The sequence below is a fragment of the Colletotrichum fructicola genome (assembly GCF_000319635.2).
Source record: "Colletotrichum fructicola Nara gc5 chromosome Unknown KSG_Nara_v1_contig09, whole genome shotgun sequence".
Lineage (NCBI taxonomy): Eukaryota > Fungi > Ascomycota > Sordariomycetes > Glomerellales > Glomerellaceae > Colletotrichum > Colletotrichum fructicola.
The window spans coordinates 2,517,676-2,531,227 of record NW_027094059.1 but is presented as its reverse complement, the minus strand read 5'-3'; the positions used below and the strand labels follow the sequence as shown (position 1 = coordinate 2,531,227).

Here is a 13,552-nt window from a genome sequence, read left to right as displayed (position 1 = left end):
CGGCACTAGATAAGAGCAAGCTGCTAACAAACATAAGCTCGAATTATACATGACCAAAATAAGACCAAAACGTGGTTAGAGCTTCGCGCTCATTTCGATCAGATCCTCAGCTCTCGAAAATCGAATACGGAATGCTGGCAGATACCGCAAAGTTCGGCATATCGACGATTTCGGCGATTTTCAAGTCCGCTGCGATGCTGCAGAGCATGTAGGCCTCTTCTCTGGTCAAATCTCTCGTTGCCGTAAGGTGCGCGATGAGAGATCTCAACGCCTTCTTACTCGCTTCCAACAGGTCGGAGTCAATACCTAGCACAGCATAAACCGCCGGATCACTCTCGACCTTGCCATGCACCGAGCCGCGAGTGTCGTAGTGTGGACTCGTGACATACGGCATATCCCTTCGGACGTTGAACCGTAGCGTGGCCTTCATCGGTGTCTCAATCGCCGTCCCGCAAACTTCGCCGTCGCCTTGGGCTGCATGGCCATCCCCACAGCTGAACAGAGCCCCGGGAACCTTGACCGGGAGATACAACTTCGTTCCTTGGGTGATGTGTTTACAGTCGATGTTCCCGCCGGTGTCTAGCGGCGGTATAGTCGAGAACTCGCCGTCTTCCGCTGGCGCGATACCCGCGACGCCCAGGAACGGTCGGAGCGGGATCTTGATGCCCGGCTTGAAAGTGATGAACTTGTCGGAGTTGGACCAGTGGTAGTGCTTCAGCATGAGCGTGTCCGGGAAGTCCGCGGCCAACAGACCAAAGTTGGGCATGATGCCTGTGAAGCCCCAGCCCGCTGTCTCGAGTGAGACGACCTCGACCTCGAGTACATCTCCCGGGTTTGCGCCTTCGATGTATACCGGTCCGAAGATTGGGTCAAACGTCGAGATTGGAATTTCTGAGAGATCTGAGGCTTTTGAGGTGGCTGTCACTTGGGCGCCGGACGAGTCAAGGAGATCGAAAGACACGACTTCGCCGGGGGACACAGTCAGGGCCGGCGGTGTTGCGTTGGACCATTTCAGGCGGGAGGTCGAGGGACCGATATGGTGTTTTCGCGTCATCTTTTCTCGCAGAACTTTGAGGGGAATTGAGAGACAGGTGAGTAGGAGCTCAGAAAAGCCGCGATTTTGAATGACTCTGATCAGTTTGAGACGCTGGTAATGAGACCGTCTCGCGGGCGCAGGAGTCCGAAGATGTCGCTTATCGCCCCTAGCGATGCGGGGTATCGCGGTCGTGACGTATCGTCGGTCCAGGACAGGCCCCTGGGTACGTTGCGTCAGAATTGCCGGTTTGCCGTATTTTTGCCAGGAGGAACAACGGCTCAGATAAAGATAAGAGCGAACTGTTTCTCATGGGCAGTTGGACAATTAGGTTGTTCCATTTAGCTCAAACCTTTGCCGTCCAAGTCCCTGCACAGCGATATTCTCCGCATTGGATCGAGCGAACACCGAGCTTATTCCCGTCAGTGTGGTTATGCTTTTGATCTGCCTTCTGTTCGGACAACTCATGCAGGATTGAAGTTTGTGGTCGCATTGATCTTAGATTGGCTTCAATCCTTATAAGATCTTAGTAAATCGATGTTTTGCAGGTTCGTTGCCATGAGACGAGTAAGCCCCGAACTGTGGCTTTTTCAGCTTGCCATAATGTGACTTGAGGGTTTTCATTTGTTGGAGATAGCGGATGCATTTTTGAAAGCCTGTGAGATGCGTGCCCCATTCAACCACAACATGACTGCACCTGTGCACCAATTCCATTTTTATAATAACCTACTTACTTACTAAGATGCACCGAAGGATTGTATGTGAACATGTTGGCCAGGCCAATCAATCAGGCTCCCGCCCGGCGGAACGGCGCGCAGGCTGAGCACAGGAACAGCTGAAAAGACTGCCCGAATCAACGTGGTTCTAATTTCGGCTCCCTGTAAGAGCCCACTTAGTTGGATGATGTCGCTCTGCAGGACAGAATGCGACGTTCATCTTTGGAAGCCTGGAGCCTTGTCTCACTCAATTGCTTGCTTACTTCTCACAGTCTACCAAGAGCTCATCTTGACACGTACATCAACGCCTTCATCAACCGCTCGCTTGACCAATTTCGTAAGTACGCATTGCCTGCTTCAAGAGTACATCACTGATTGTCCTCGTTTCAAGGGTCCATGACCGATCCGATAACTGGCAGCAATGTGGCTCATTGACACTAACACCCTCCGTCTCGTTGGGGTCCAAGGGGATCCACAGGAGGACTACGCGATTCTTTCTCACACCTGGGGCGCGGACGAAGTCACCTTCTCCGCCTATCAAGCCTTGAACGCGGCGACTCAGAATGGATCATTTCCTGCGCTCGAAGACATCGGTGGCCAAATCGGCGTCACAATTACAGCCGGCTACCGCAAGATCAAAAATTCGGCAGACTTGGCCAGGAAGCAGAAACTGAAGTACATATGGGTCGACACCTGCTGCATCGACAAAACAAGCAGCGCCGAACTGTCCGAGTCCATCAACTCCATGTACCGATGGTACCAGAAGGCCAAAGTCTGCTACGCGTTTCTCGAGGACGTCAAACCAGTGAGCCTCAGCGACCCTTTCGGCAAGAACTCGAGCTTCAGGAAGAGCCGCTGGTTTACCCGTGGCTGGACTCTGCAAGAGCTGATAGCACCTGCGACCGTCCAGTTTTACGCCCAGGACTGGTCCTTCATCAACGCGAAGCAAGCCGGAGACGATGCGTTTCGTAGGCTCTTGACCCAAATCACGGGCATCAACGAGTCGCTGCTTGCCGGGAAGACATTGCTCTCAGATGTAAGTGTGGCGAACAGGATGCAATGGGCGGCTCTCAGACAAACAACAAGAATCGAGGACATGGCGTATTGCCTGCTTGGTCTGTTCAATGTCAATATGCCACTGCTCTATGGCGAGGGCATGCGAGCCTTCACCCGTCTACAAGAAGAGATTCTGAAGGAAACAGACGACCAGTCAGTCTTCCTTTGGGGCATTCCACCGGACGAGACGTCAGAGGGCGACGCGCTCTACGGACTGCTGGCGCCATCGCCTCATGCGTTCTGTCAGCTGGACCTCGATCGCGTTCGTCCTCTCCCGCCCTCTGAGGTACAAGAGAGCACGCCCGCGACCGTTACCAGCCAAGGACTTCGAACAAGTCTGCTCCTCTTTCCTGTTGAACCCGAGTCGGACGATTACTACGCGATGCTTGATTGTGTAGCCTCGAAGGCTGACGGGGCTGCTGTGGACTGGAATCCGGGAATTATGATGAGGAGATTATGGGGCGACCAATTCGCCCGAATCACATCTTCGAAAGGCTCCGTCGTATTGTTCCCCGAGGACAGCTTCGACGCAAAGAAGGGGAAATTCGAAAACGTCTACGTCAGACAGAATCCTTTTTACGCCCTGCCTGAGGTGACGATTAAGTCACGAAGCCGGCGTGGCGACAATCTAACGCCAGGATATCTGGGTTTCAAGGTGTCCGAGGCATATCCGCCAGATCGATGGGACTCAAGCCTCTCAGTCATCAGACCCAAGGAACCACAATCAGGACGCCCATTCGTTGTCCTCCGGTTCGCTGCAGATGACCGGAGTCCAATTCCCACGGTTGACGTTGCCATCGGACTTCGTCGCATCCAAAAACGGTGGGAACTCTGCTACGAGAAGCATCCATCTGGCGGCGACCAACTCCAAAAGATATATCAGAATCTTGTAAGAAAGGACATCACCACAGACCCGGCGGCATCAAGCTCTCGCGGACTCGGATTTGTCAACATCGCCGTCAAAGCGACGCAACGCAGAGGTCGGCGCTTCATCCAGCTAGAGCTCTCCGGCGCGGTGCAACTCGACTCCAAATCCATCCAAAACGCCACCGTCTCAAGAGAGATAAGACGCACCCTCTCGGACGAGATATCGGAAATCACCCGAACATGCTGCGTCCCCCAGAAGGTCGCATACATCCTGCCAAAAGAGACTCGGATGATTGAGGCCGTCAGGACCAAGTCGCCGGACATGAAGCCCTCACCGGGGTACTACGGTTTGGGCAACATGATCAACGACGTCGAGGTCGACGAGAACAAGCCGTACGCCAACATGATCCGCGCTGTGCGTGCGAAGCGAGAGATGAAGATCAAGTCCCTGGTTTCCAAAGATCGCAGCCTTCTCGAGTGTGAGACGGAGGAGTTTGACCGCTTCAGACCGATACACTGGGCAGCGGGCATTGGCTCGCAATCTGTGATGAAGACGCTGATCAAGCTTGGCGTCGACCAGACCAGTCTGACTGGAAGCGGGCTGATGGCGATTCACGTGGCTGTTTTGAATGGCCATTTCAATCTGGTGGCCTATCTGTTGGAGGAAGAAGCATGCCTCCAGCCGCGAACGACGCCGGATTGTCTACACAGATTCTTGACCGATAGGCAAGAATCTGTGATGCATGTTCTCGTTTCGCCCGTCTCCGTCGGACTTCACATGCAGCGGATACAGAAGATCATCGAAAACATAAAGGAGGAGATGGGAGGAACACATGCTTTCGCCCATAGAAATTGGCTGGGTGAAACCCCTCTCCATCTAGCTGCCGCGACAGGGGAAGAGTTCCCTCTCAAGTACTTGATGGATATTGCAGGACACCCTGACGCCCACCAAAGAGTAGACAGATTCGGGCGCTCAGTCCTGTTCCACGCAGCATGCGGCGGCAACCGAAATATCATCAAGTACCTCGCAGAACGCGGAGCGTCAGTCAACCTCAGCGACGATCTCGGCCGAAGTCCCCTCCACGCCGCCGTCACGGTCAACAACCACGACTCCGTCAGTGCTCTCCTAAACTTTCACGCAAACCCAACAAGCATAACCCACAAGTTTGGCCTCACGCCGCTGCACTTCGCCTGCCTGTATGGACATTCCGGGGTGATTCGCCGGCTATCGGGGTCAACCATGGACTGCTGGTCAGCCGGCGGTCTGGCCTTCCAGCCCCTGCACCTGGCTGTTGCCAACGGACACGAGAGCTGCGTCAGTCATCTGCTCGATGCCGGGTGCCAGACTGATAGCTATTGCAACAGCTATCTGAAGCTCGTGCGGTCGAAGAATGGCGTTCAATGGGAAGGGAAGCTAGTCATGTTGGAGACTCCGCTGAAGCCGGCCGATCTGGCGTTCAACCTCGGCTTTAAGAATCTTGTTTCTATGTTGAAGGGCAAAGTGGTCAAACCCAACGGGGTGAATGGAGACGGGACAAGGCATACAACTTCATCGGTTGAAGTCAACGGAACAGGAAAGTCGAACGTGACTACGGGCCCATTGTGGGGTTTGCTCGGACTGGAAATGCTTGACGACTAGGCATATTTGGGAGTCTGGCCAGATCACGTCCGGAGAAGAGAGACGGAAGAAAATAATAAGACTGTATAATTTATAGATAGGGGATATCATCGTGTATGTGTAGCGTTTAATATCTGAATTTGAAGCCTTTGTAGCGAGAAAAGCCAACTGAAAGATAAATGAAAGATGGTTGCTTTCATCATTACGTGGTTTCGCCTCAACTGAGAGACAGTCCGCGTATGAGAGATCAGGTTTTGGAATTTCAATAAGACAAACATCACTCTGTCAATCCTGAGGACCTTTAAATGCGTTTGAACAGCCTAAAACCAATTAACCCAGTTAAACTCCTCTAAATGCTTCCATACAGGTATCATCCCATCCTCACGCCTCGACCGCGCCCCAGGCACCACCGCCCGGCGACTGGATAATCACCCTCTCCCCAGCCCTCAACTTCGTCGTCGCCTTCGCCCCAAGGTTGACCATCCTCTCCTCCCCATTCTTCATATCATCCCTTACAATAACCAAGTTCACACCCGCCTCTCCATCTCCACCGCCCTCCATGCCATACGGCCGCCTGCTCCGGCGCTCGCTGAGGATGGAGCACTGCACCGGCACCCGGAACTCAATCTCCCTCACCGTGCCGTCGCCGCCGCGGTTGCGGCCCACGCCGCCCGATCCCGCGCGCAGCTGGAACCGGCGCAGCACACACGGGTATCGCTTCTCGAACACCTCGGGGTCCGTAATGCGCGTGTTCGTCATGTGCGTGTGCACGCCGCTCTGGCCCGCCCACGTCGGCCCCGCGCCCGCGCCGCCGGCGATCGTCTCGTAGTACCCGAACCCGTCCTTGTGCTCGCCCGTCACGGGGTCCTTGCCGCCCGTGCCGAAGGTGAGGTTGTTGCAGCAGCCCTGGGAGGCGGCGGACGCGCGGAACGCCTTTAGGACCACGTCGGTGATGCGCTGCGAGGTGAGCACGTTGCCGCCGACGACGGCGAGCCCCGCGCCCGGGTTGAGGATGCTGCCGTCCGGGATGACGATGTGGATCGGCGCGAGGCAGCCCTGGTTGAGCGGGATCTGCGACGAGATGAGCCCGCGCAGGCAGTAGATGATGGCGGAGTGGGTGATTGCGATCGGGGCGTTGGTGTTGCCGAGGACCTGCGGGCCGGTGCCGGTGAAGTCGAAGGTGGCGGAGCCGTCGGGGGAGACGGTGATCTTGAGGGAGATGGGGGTGCCGTCGTCCATGTAGTCGACGGCGACGAGGGGCTCGGGGCCGAACTTGGCGAGGGTGGACTGCATGAGCTCGCGCACGGCGTGCTCGGCCGTGTGCTGGATGGCGTACATGTAGCGGTGGACGGTAGCGAGACCGTTCTCTGCGATGAGGGCCTTGATGAGGGCGATGCCCTTGGCGTTGGCGGCGATCTGGGCCTTGAGATCCGAGAGGTTGTCTTGCAATCTGCGGGTGCCGGAGCAGCCGTCGTACTGGGCGGGCTCCTCGAGCAGCAGGCGGCGGACTTCGTCTTCGTTGAAGCGGCCCTCGCTGACCAGCTTCGTCGACTCAATGGCGGCGCCCTCTTGCCAGAGAGCGGATGACGTCGGCGGCATGGAGCCGGGGAGGATGCCGCCGATGTCCGCGTGGTGGCCGCGAGAGGCGACGTAGAAGGCAATCTCCTCGCCGTCGAAAACGGGCGTGATGACGGTGATGTCGGGCAGATGGGTTCCTCCGCAGGACGGGTGGTTGGAAACGAGGACGTCACCGTCCTTCAGCTTGCCGTTCCACAGGTTGTGCTGGTAGCGCACGGCGAATTGCATGGAGCCGAGATGCACGGGGACGTGGGGAGCATTGGCGACGAGGCCACCGTCGGGGCTGAAGATGGCGCAAGAGAAATCGAGACGCTCCTTGATATTGGTGGACACGGCCGTCTTTTGCAAGGTGCGACCCATCTGTTCGGCAATGGACATGAAACGGTGGCCGAAGACGGTCAGTTGAACGGGGCTGAATTCCTCCTGCTCGCCGTTGGTCTTGGCGACGACCTCCTTGGGCGCGCGGTCGATGACAACGTAGCTGTCGAGGACAGTGGCAGTCGACGCAGGCGTAACGAGAATGGTCTGCGTATTGTCGATAATCAAAGCCGGGCCGGTGATGCGCGCGCCAACAGGAATAGTCTGGAGCTCATAGATCGCAGTGTCGAGGTGGCCGTAGCCCTCGAAGTAGACCTTGTTCGTGCCGCTGGGAGAGGGAGTAGCCGCAGTCGAGCCCTCAACAGCCTTCATCTGCGTAAAGGGGCTCTTCTCAACCTTGGCGCGCGCGGCGCCCGTCGCGCGGATGCGGATATCGTCGACGATGATGGCCTTCTCGGGGAAGTGGAACCCGAAGCCGCGACGGTGCGCGTCCTCGAACTCCGTCTTAAAGTTCCAGTCGGCACCCTTGAGGATCATCAGGGAGCTGCTCGAACCGGCGTATCGCATGTTGAGGTAGGCGTCGTGGGTGATGCGGTCCTCGGCGAAGCCCTGCTTGACTAGCTCGAGGGTCGCTTGGGAGGAGAGGTCCTCGAGTTGCTGCTGGATGCTGGCGGCGGTCTCGTCGGAGTAGGTGATGGCGGAGGGGCGCTGGATCTCGTGCACGACGTCGGCCAAGGACATCCCGTAGGCTGATAGGATGGAGGAGTACTTATGGATGATGATGCGGGAGATTCCCAGAACAGTCGCGACGGAGCACGCATGCTGGCCACCCGCACCACCGAAGCACGCAAGGTGGTGAACACCAGCCTCGTAACCGCGGGCTTCGGTGAGAGCGCGGATAGGACTGGCCATGCCCTCATCGGCAACCTTCAAGAAGCCCAGAGCAACCTCCTCGGGGGAGAGCAGAGACAGGCCAGAGGCCTCGCGATCCTTGTTGATCTGGCTGGTGAGCTCGAGGAACTTGGAAGCAGTGACTTCGCGGTTCAGGGGCTCGTTCTCCTTGGGGCCGAAGACCTTGGGGAAGTACTCGGGCAGGAGTCTGCCGAGGAACAGGTTTGCGTCCGTCACGGTGAGCGGGCCGCCCTTGCGGTAACAGGCCGGGCCGGGGTGAGCAGAAGCGGACTCGGGCCCGACGTTGAAGAGGCCGTTCTTCCATGTCAGAATCGAACCACCTCCGGCAGCCACCGTGTGAATATCGAGCTGCGGCGACTGAATAGCAATGCCGGCCGTCGTCGTCTCGAACACGTGGTCGTAGACACCAGCGTACCGAGAAACATCGGTGGAGGTACCACCCATATCGAAACCAATCACCGGACGGCGCTCCTCATCGTCCCAGGAGGTCTGCGCGTAGCCGACGACACCACCGGCAGGACCAGACAGGATGGCCTTCAGACCGCTGAACTTGCGGTAGTCCACGAGGCCGCCGTCCGACTGCATGAACTCGATACGAGTAGCAGCAGCCGCAAACCCGCCCTTGAAGTTGGCCGAGATCGAGTCGATGTACTGGCGGATGACGGGTGTGAGGTAGGCGTCGGCCACGGCGGACATACCGCGGGGCACAACGTTGATCATGGGCTGGACCTCGGACGACAGCGTCACGGAGAAGCCCATCTCGGCCGCGACGCGGCCCACCAGCAGCTCGTGGTCCGGATACGCGTACGAGTGAATGAAGACGACAGCGATGGAGCGGAAACCCTGCTCGCGGACCTTCTCCAGCTGCGTCTTGATCTCGGCCAGGTCTGGTCTCTTGAGGACTCGGATGGTCTCGCCGGTGATGGCGGTCACCAGCTCATTGTCGTCGGGTGTGGGGGTGGTCTTAACGGAGGCCGGGTCCTCGGTGTAGTCCTCCATGGTGATGCGCTCGTCGACTTCGACGACTTCGTCAAAGAGGACCTCTGGCCTCGTCACCGAGAGATCGAAGATGTTGGGTCTGGACTGGTTTCCGATGGCCAGCAGGTCGCGGAAGCCCTTGGTTGTGATGAGGGCCACGCGCTCTCCTTTCCTCTCGAGAAGGGCGTTTGTGGCTACTGTGGTGCCCATGCGGATGGACTCGACGTGGAAGAGGTCCAGGAGCTGGCCTCTGGGTAGCGTCTCCCCGGTGACCATCTCGAGGATTCTGCGGATGCCCTCGGTGGGAGCATCTTGGTAGTTGGCCGGGTCGACGGAGAGAAGCTTGAGGATGATGTCGTCTCTGCCGGGGATGGCGGCGTGCACATCAGTAAAGGTGCCGCCTCTGTCGATGGAAATGCGGATGCGATGTGACTTGACGGTCATGATGATGGTCTGGGTTCGACTTTTGTGTAAAGTCGAAAGGGTAGTGATATTGAAGAGAAAAAGGAAATGTGGCAGGGGTATCACGAGCAGTTGAGCCACAGCAACACGAATGAAGATGAGATATGTCAACAACAGAAAAATGATAACTGTTGAGGGTTTATACTTCAAATGGTTCTCACTGTGAGTTTGTCACGATGTGTGAAAGCGCAGCTTAATAATTTGCCGCTGGGATCGGTAAAATGGGGCGTCGGAAGACATCTGCGATCGAGGAGAGGATTGTCCCTGAAACCGGCCTCTCGCGTTGCGCCATCGAGTCTCCCAGACGATTCATGATCGGGAATTCACGCTTCAAAGGCATAGGCACAGCTGCTGGGCTGCCTTCACTCGGCCACAACGGCTTCAAGGCGCCATCGGCCTTTGCACCGGAGGTCGTCGGCGGGGGAAAGACGGCCAAGCTGAGAGTTTGGCTGCAGTGTCTGGCGGAGTGGGTCCCCGATCAGAGAATCTGCGAATGAGAACGGAGGTATTGGCCGATACTTGATAAGGCATGATGGCGAATGATGAAGTGGGATTGCGAGATATGAATTCGAGCGCGAGACAGGCAAACGCCCGACTGTACCCGTCGGAGTGGGTCCCCGACGATATCGGTCTATCGACGGCACCTGATTGGATTTCCGCCAGTGTATGCCTCGGATCATCCCCGGGCCGGACAGCTCCACCGCGGGCAGGGGTCCGGCTGTCGGCTGGTCTGTGCATCGGCAAAAAGACCGACTCCGCGATTGGAGGCGCTTTGGTCATGAAAACATGTCACTCGCTGCCCATCGCCGTCGCATTTCACCGTGCTTTCGGTGTCGTCCTTTGGAGGCAGTGGAGCAATACCCCATAAAGCCCGATCCTCCAGGCTCCATGCTCTCACGAAAGCCATGAAAGTGTGCATATCCGTCTGTTCGACGTCTCTCCAACCAAATCCAACCATCATCCGTGGCCCCCAAGTCCGTGATTCCCCCGCGTTGAACCCCAGCCCGTGAAGCATTTCTGTGTGTCAACGACTCCATCTTCAAGAGGCAGCACAGACCCGCCCGCCTGCCTGCATCCAGCATCGCACATGGGGATGCTTCATCTCCACAACTGATATGCCCGAGTGAGAGATCAGACATCACCAATACACACATCGAAATGTCGTCGGCGACCTCTGCATCTCCATCGCAGGCGGGCGAGAGTAATAACACAAGACCAGTAGCGTAAGCGCTATTCATGTTGCTTCATGTTGCCAAGACGTTTCCCTGATGCGTGTGGTCTAGTTGTCTCAATTGCCGTCAACGACGGTCTTATTGCTCCAAGGAGAAGCCAACTTGTTCACGATGCCGCGATAGCAATCTAATTTGCAGCTATGAAGAGACGCGGAAGATTACTGTCACCGAGGCGTAAGCTTTTCTGTGCCCGAGCCTTTGGACTTATCACTAATTTGCTACAAGGCACTTGAGGGAGCTCGAGTGGAAGGCAAAAGCTTATGATGGTACGTCCAACTCGTAGCGTCCGTGACTGCCACAGAGACTGACGTTTCCGTGCAGAGCTACTTACACGCCAATCACAGAATACTCAAGGCCAAACTATCCCTGGTGCAAAACTCAAAGGCGTCTCGACCGAGGAGAATGACGAGGAATTTGAGGACGCGCATCCTTTGCTAGAGCCTTTCAACCAGTTGAGTGTTCATAAACCATCAACAAGTAATGACAAACCCTACACAACATTCGTTTGACGGTGCTGATGTCCCCCAGGTTTCAAAGGCCCAGGGTCTTCGGACAATTTCCTACGAAGCGTCAGGAAGCTCTCTGGCTTCCATGGTGATGACGGCAGCTTGGACGTAAACCCCAACTTCTACGAGCCGAGCGCGCTACCATCACGGCGGGAGACAGCGAGGACGCGAGTAAGACTACCACCAATCGACATTGCCCGAAGGCTCTTCGCCGCGCAATACACGTACATTGGCACCATCTTCTCATTCACAGACCCAAAAGAGAAGTTTGACCAGCTATTGACCGAAGCATACCGTGGTCCTCCAGACCCGTCGGACAAAGAAGCATGTCTGTCGTACGCCAAAGTCCTCATCATCCTGGCCTTTGGACAGCTTTACTCTGTCAACCAGTGGGTAGATTTCAGGGGGCCACCGGGGTTTGAATACTTCACCCATGCTTTGAACCTCCTCCCGGACACCCATGAGGAGGGCTCCATTCTCTGTGTTGAGACCTTGGCGCTCATTGGCTACTTCATGCAAAACATGAACCGCCGTGATGCTGCGTTTCTGTATATCGGCATGGCCCTCCGCATGGCCATCTCGCTTGGGCTGCATCATGAAGTCGGCTACAGCCCGACGCCCACTACCCTGCAAGGCCAAGATGCGAATCCAGAATCGATCGATCACGACACGAGGGAGCACAGGCGGCGAGTGTGGTGGTCGGTCTACAGCCTAGACCGTATCCTGTCAGTCAAATCCGGCAATCCCATCACCATCCAGGACGAAGACATCGGGGTGGATCTCCCCTCCCGGTTATCTAGGGAAGCAGAATACTGCCCGGCGGTGGTCTTGCGGCACTACACCGAGCTCTCCAGAATCCTCGGCGAGATCCACAACACCATCTACCGCAGGACAAGCAAGACGGCGCCGAAGTCCGGACAACGGCTCATGGCGTCGGTGCAAGGCATCATCCTCGGCCTGTCCAAGTGGAACCAGGACCTGCCAGACGATCTGCGCTTCGACCCGGCCCGCCTCAGCATCAGCCGCGAAAGCGTCAGCACGTTTGCCCATTACTACCAGTGCATCAACATGACTGCGCGGCCGCTGCTATTTCACGTCGTGCAAAAGCGTTTGAAGAGAATCCGGAGCAGCAACGATCCCGGCGAAAAGGAGAGGGACTGGAAGGAGGGCTTGTCGCAGACAACCGTGCGAGTCATCGACATGTGCATCGGGGCCGCCCAGGACACCATCAACATGATGACCGTCGCGGCGCAGAGGGATCTTGTGGGTAAGTAAAGTAACCCCCTTCGACGATGCAGCATGCATGCGGGATAGCGGGCTAACGGAGTAAACATGCAGCAACGTACGGCTACATGGACGGCGAACACGTATTCTCAGCCTCCATCGTCCTCGTCATGGTCTGCGTCGTATTCCCCACCAACGCGTCCAACATGCTCGCCATGAACGCCGGGCTGGACCTCCTCCGCGGCATGGGCGAGCGCGGCAACAGCTACATGGGCGCCCGCTACGAGCTGCTCGCCAACCTGCGCTCGGCGGTCATGTCCGAAGCCAACACCCACCTCGAGCAGCAGCCGCTGGGCGCGTTCCCGACGACCTTCTCGCCCACGGAGTCCCTCATGCCGGCAGGCGTCATCCCGCCGAACGTCGCGATGCTGCCGGTCAACAGCATGAGCGGCGACGGCAACCTCCTGGCGATGCGGTACTCGCTGGGCGGCGGGCAGAACATGGTCGTCGGCGCCGAGCGGGTCACGTTCCCCGTGGTGGACAACAGCGCGCTCGGGGAGCCGTTCTACGACGAGAGCGTGAGCACGGTGATGGACTTTGGGCTCTGGGAGGAGGGCTTCGCGGATCCCGCGATGGCGATGGACGCGAGCTTCGACTTCTCGCAGTGGACGCAGACGGCCGCCGCTGGCATGACTCAGGCAGATGATAGGATGGATGTATGACAAGCAACTCTTATTTTGCAAACTGCTGTCGCTCACCAGGAAAGTTTCGCCTTATCGATGTTATCGCCATGGGTGACCACAAAAGTCTGGCCACTTTTTTTCTGTTTCTGGTGATCGGCATAAGCTGAAGAAAAGCCTGAGGCGGTGACTAGCAAGAAAGGAGTCGAAGCCCGAGACTTCGGACGTCGTGTCCGGGGTGGCTTTTGTTATCCTGACATCATGCCGGGTGGCTGGGATGAGCTTCCTTGATACCGCGCCTAACACCCAAAGAGCTAAGACAAGGAACGCCAACGCTGTGGTTTTCCGCGGCGTACTATGGTATATGTTCCC

At 57.0% G+C, this 13,552-nt stretch overlaps 4 protein-coding genes across 4 annotated transcripts; 2 read left to right on the top strand and 2 right to left on the bottom strand.

Annotated features, from left to right (window-relative positions):
• Nucleotides 1-106: 106 nt before the first annotated feature.
• Nucleotides 107-1,054, bottom strand: CGGC5_v014998 (putative formamidase; the record flags this gene model as incomplete). The annotated part of the gene is made up of 1 exon (XM_032025311.1): nucleotides 107-1,054. One exon carries the CDS (start codon nucleotides 1,052-1,054, stop codon nucleotides 107-109), a length of 948 nt encoding a protein of 315 aa, XP_031878153.1.
• Nucleotides 1,055-2,170: 1,116 nt separating this feature from the next.
• CGGC5_v014997 (Vegetative incompatibility protein HET-E-1) lies at nucleotides 2,171-5,311 on the top strand (the record flags this gene model as incomplete). The annotated part of the gene is made up of 1 exon (XM_032025309.1): nucleotides 2,171-5,311. One exon carries the CDS (start codon nucleotides 2,171-2,173, stop codon nucleotides 5,309-5,311), a length of 3,141 nt encoding a protein of 1,046 aa, XP_031878090.1.
• A 360-nt stretch (nucleotides 5,312-5,671) lies between these two features.
• On the bottom strand, nucleotides 5,672-9,520 carry CGGC5_v014996 (Uncharacterized protein; the record flags this gene model as incomplete). Its single annotated transcript, XM_032025308.1, has 1 exon — nucleotides 5,672-9,520. One exon carries the CDS (start codon nucleotides 9,518-9,520, stop codon nucleotides 5,672-5,674), a length of 3,849 nt encoding a protein of 1,282 aa, XP_031878091.1.
• Nucleotides 9,521-10,696: 1,176 nt separating this feature from the next.
• On the top strand, nucleotides 10,697-13,222 carry PUT3-1 (Proline utilization trans-activator; the record flags this gene model as incomplete). The annotated part of the gene is made up of 6 exons (XM_032025306.1): nucleotides 10,697-10,761; nucleotides 10,822-10,944; nucleotides 10,996-11,036; nucleotides 11,092-11,247; nucleotides 11,299-12,543; nucleotides 12,615-13,222. The coding sequence occupies 6 exons, from the start codon at nucleotides 10,697-10,699 to the stop codon at nucleotides 13,220-13,222; spliced, it is 2,238 nt and encodes a 745-aa protein (XP_031878095.1).
• Nucleotides 13,223-13,552: the final 330 nt, after the last annotated feature.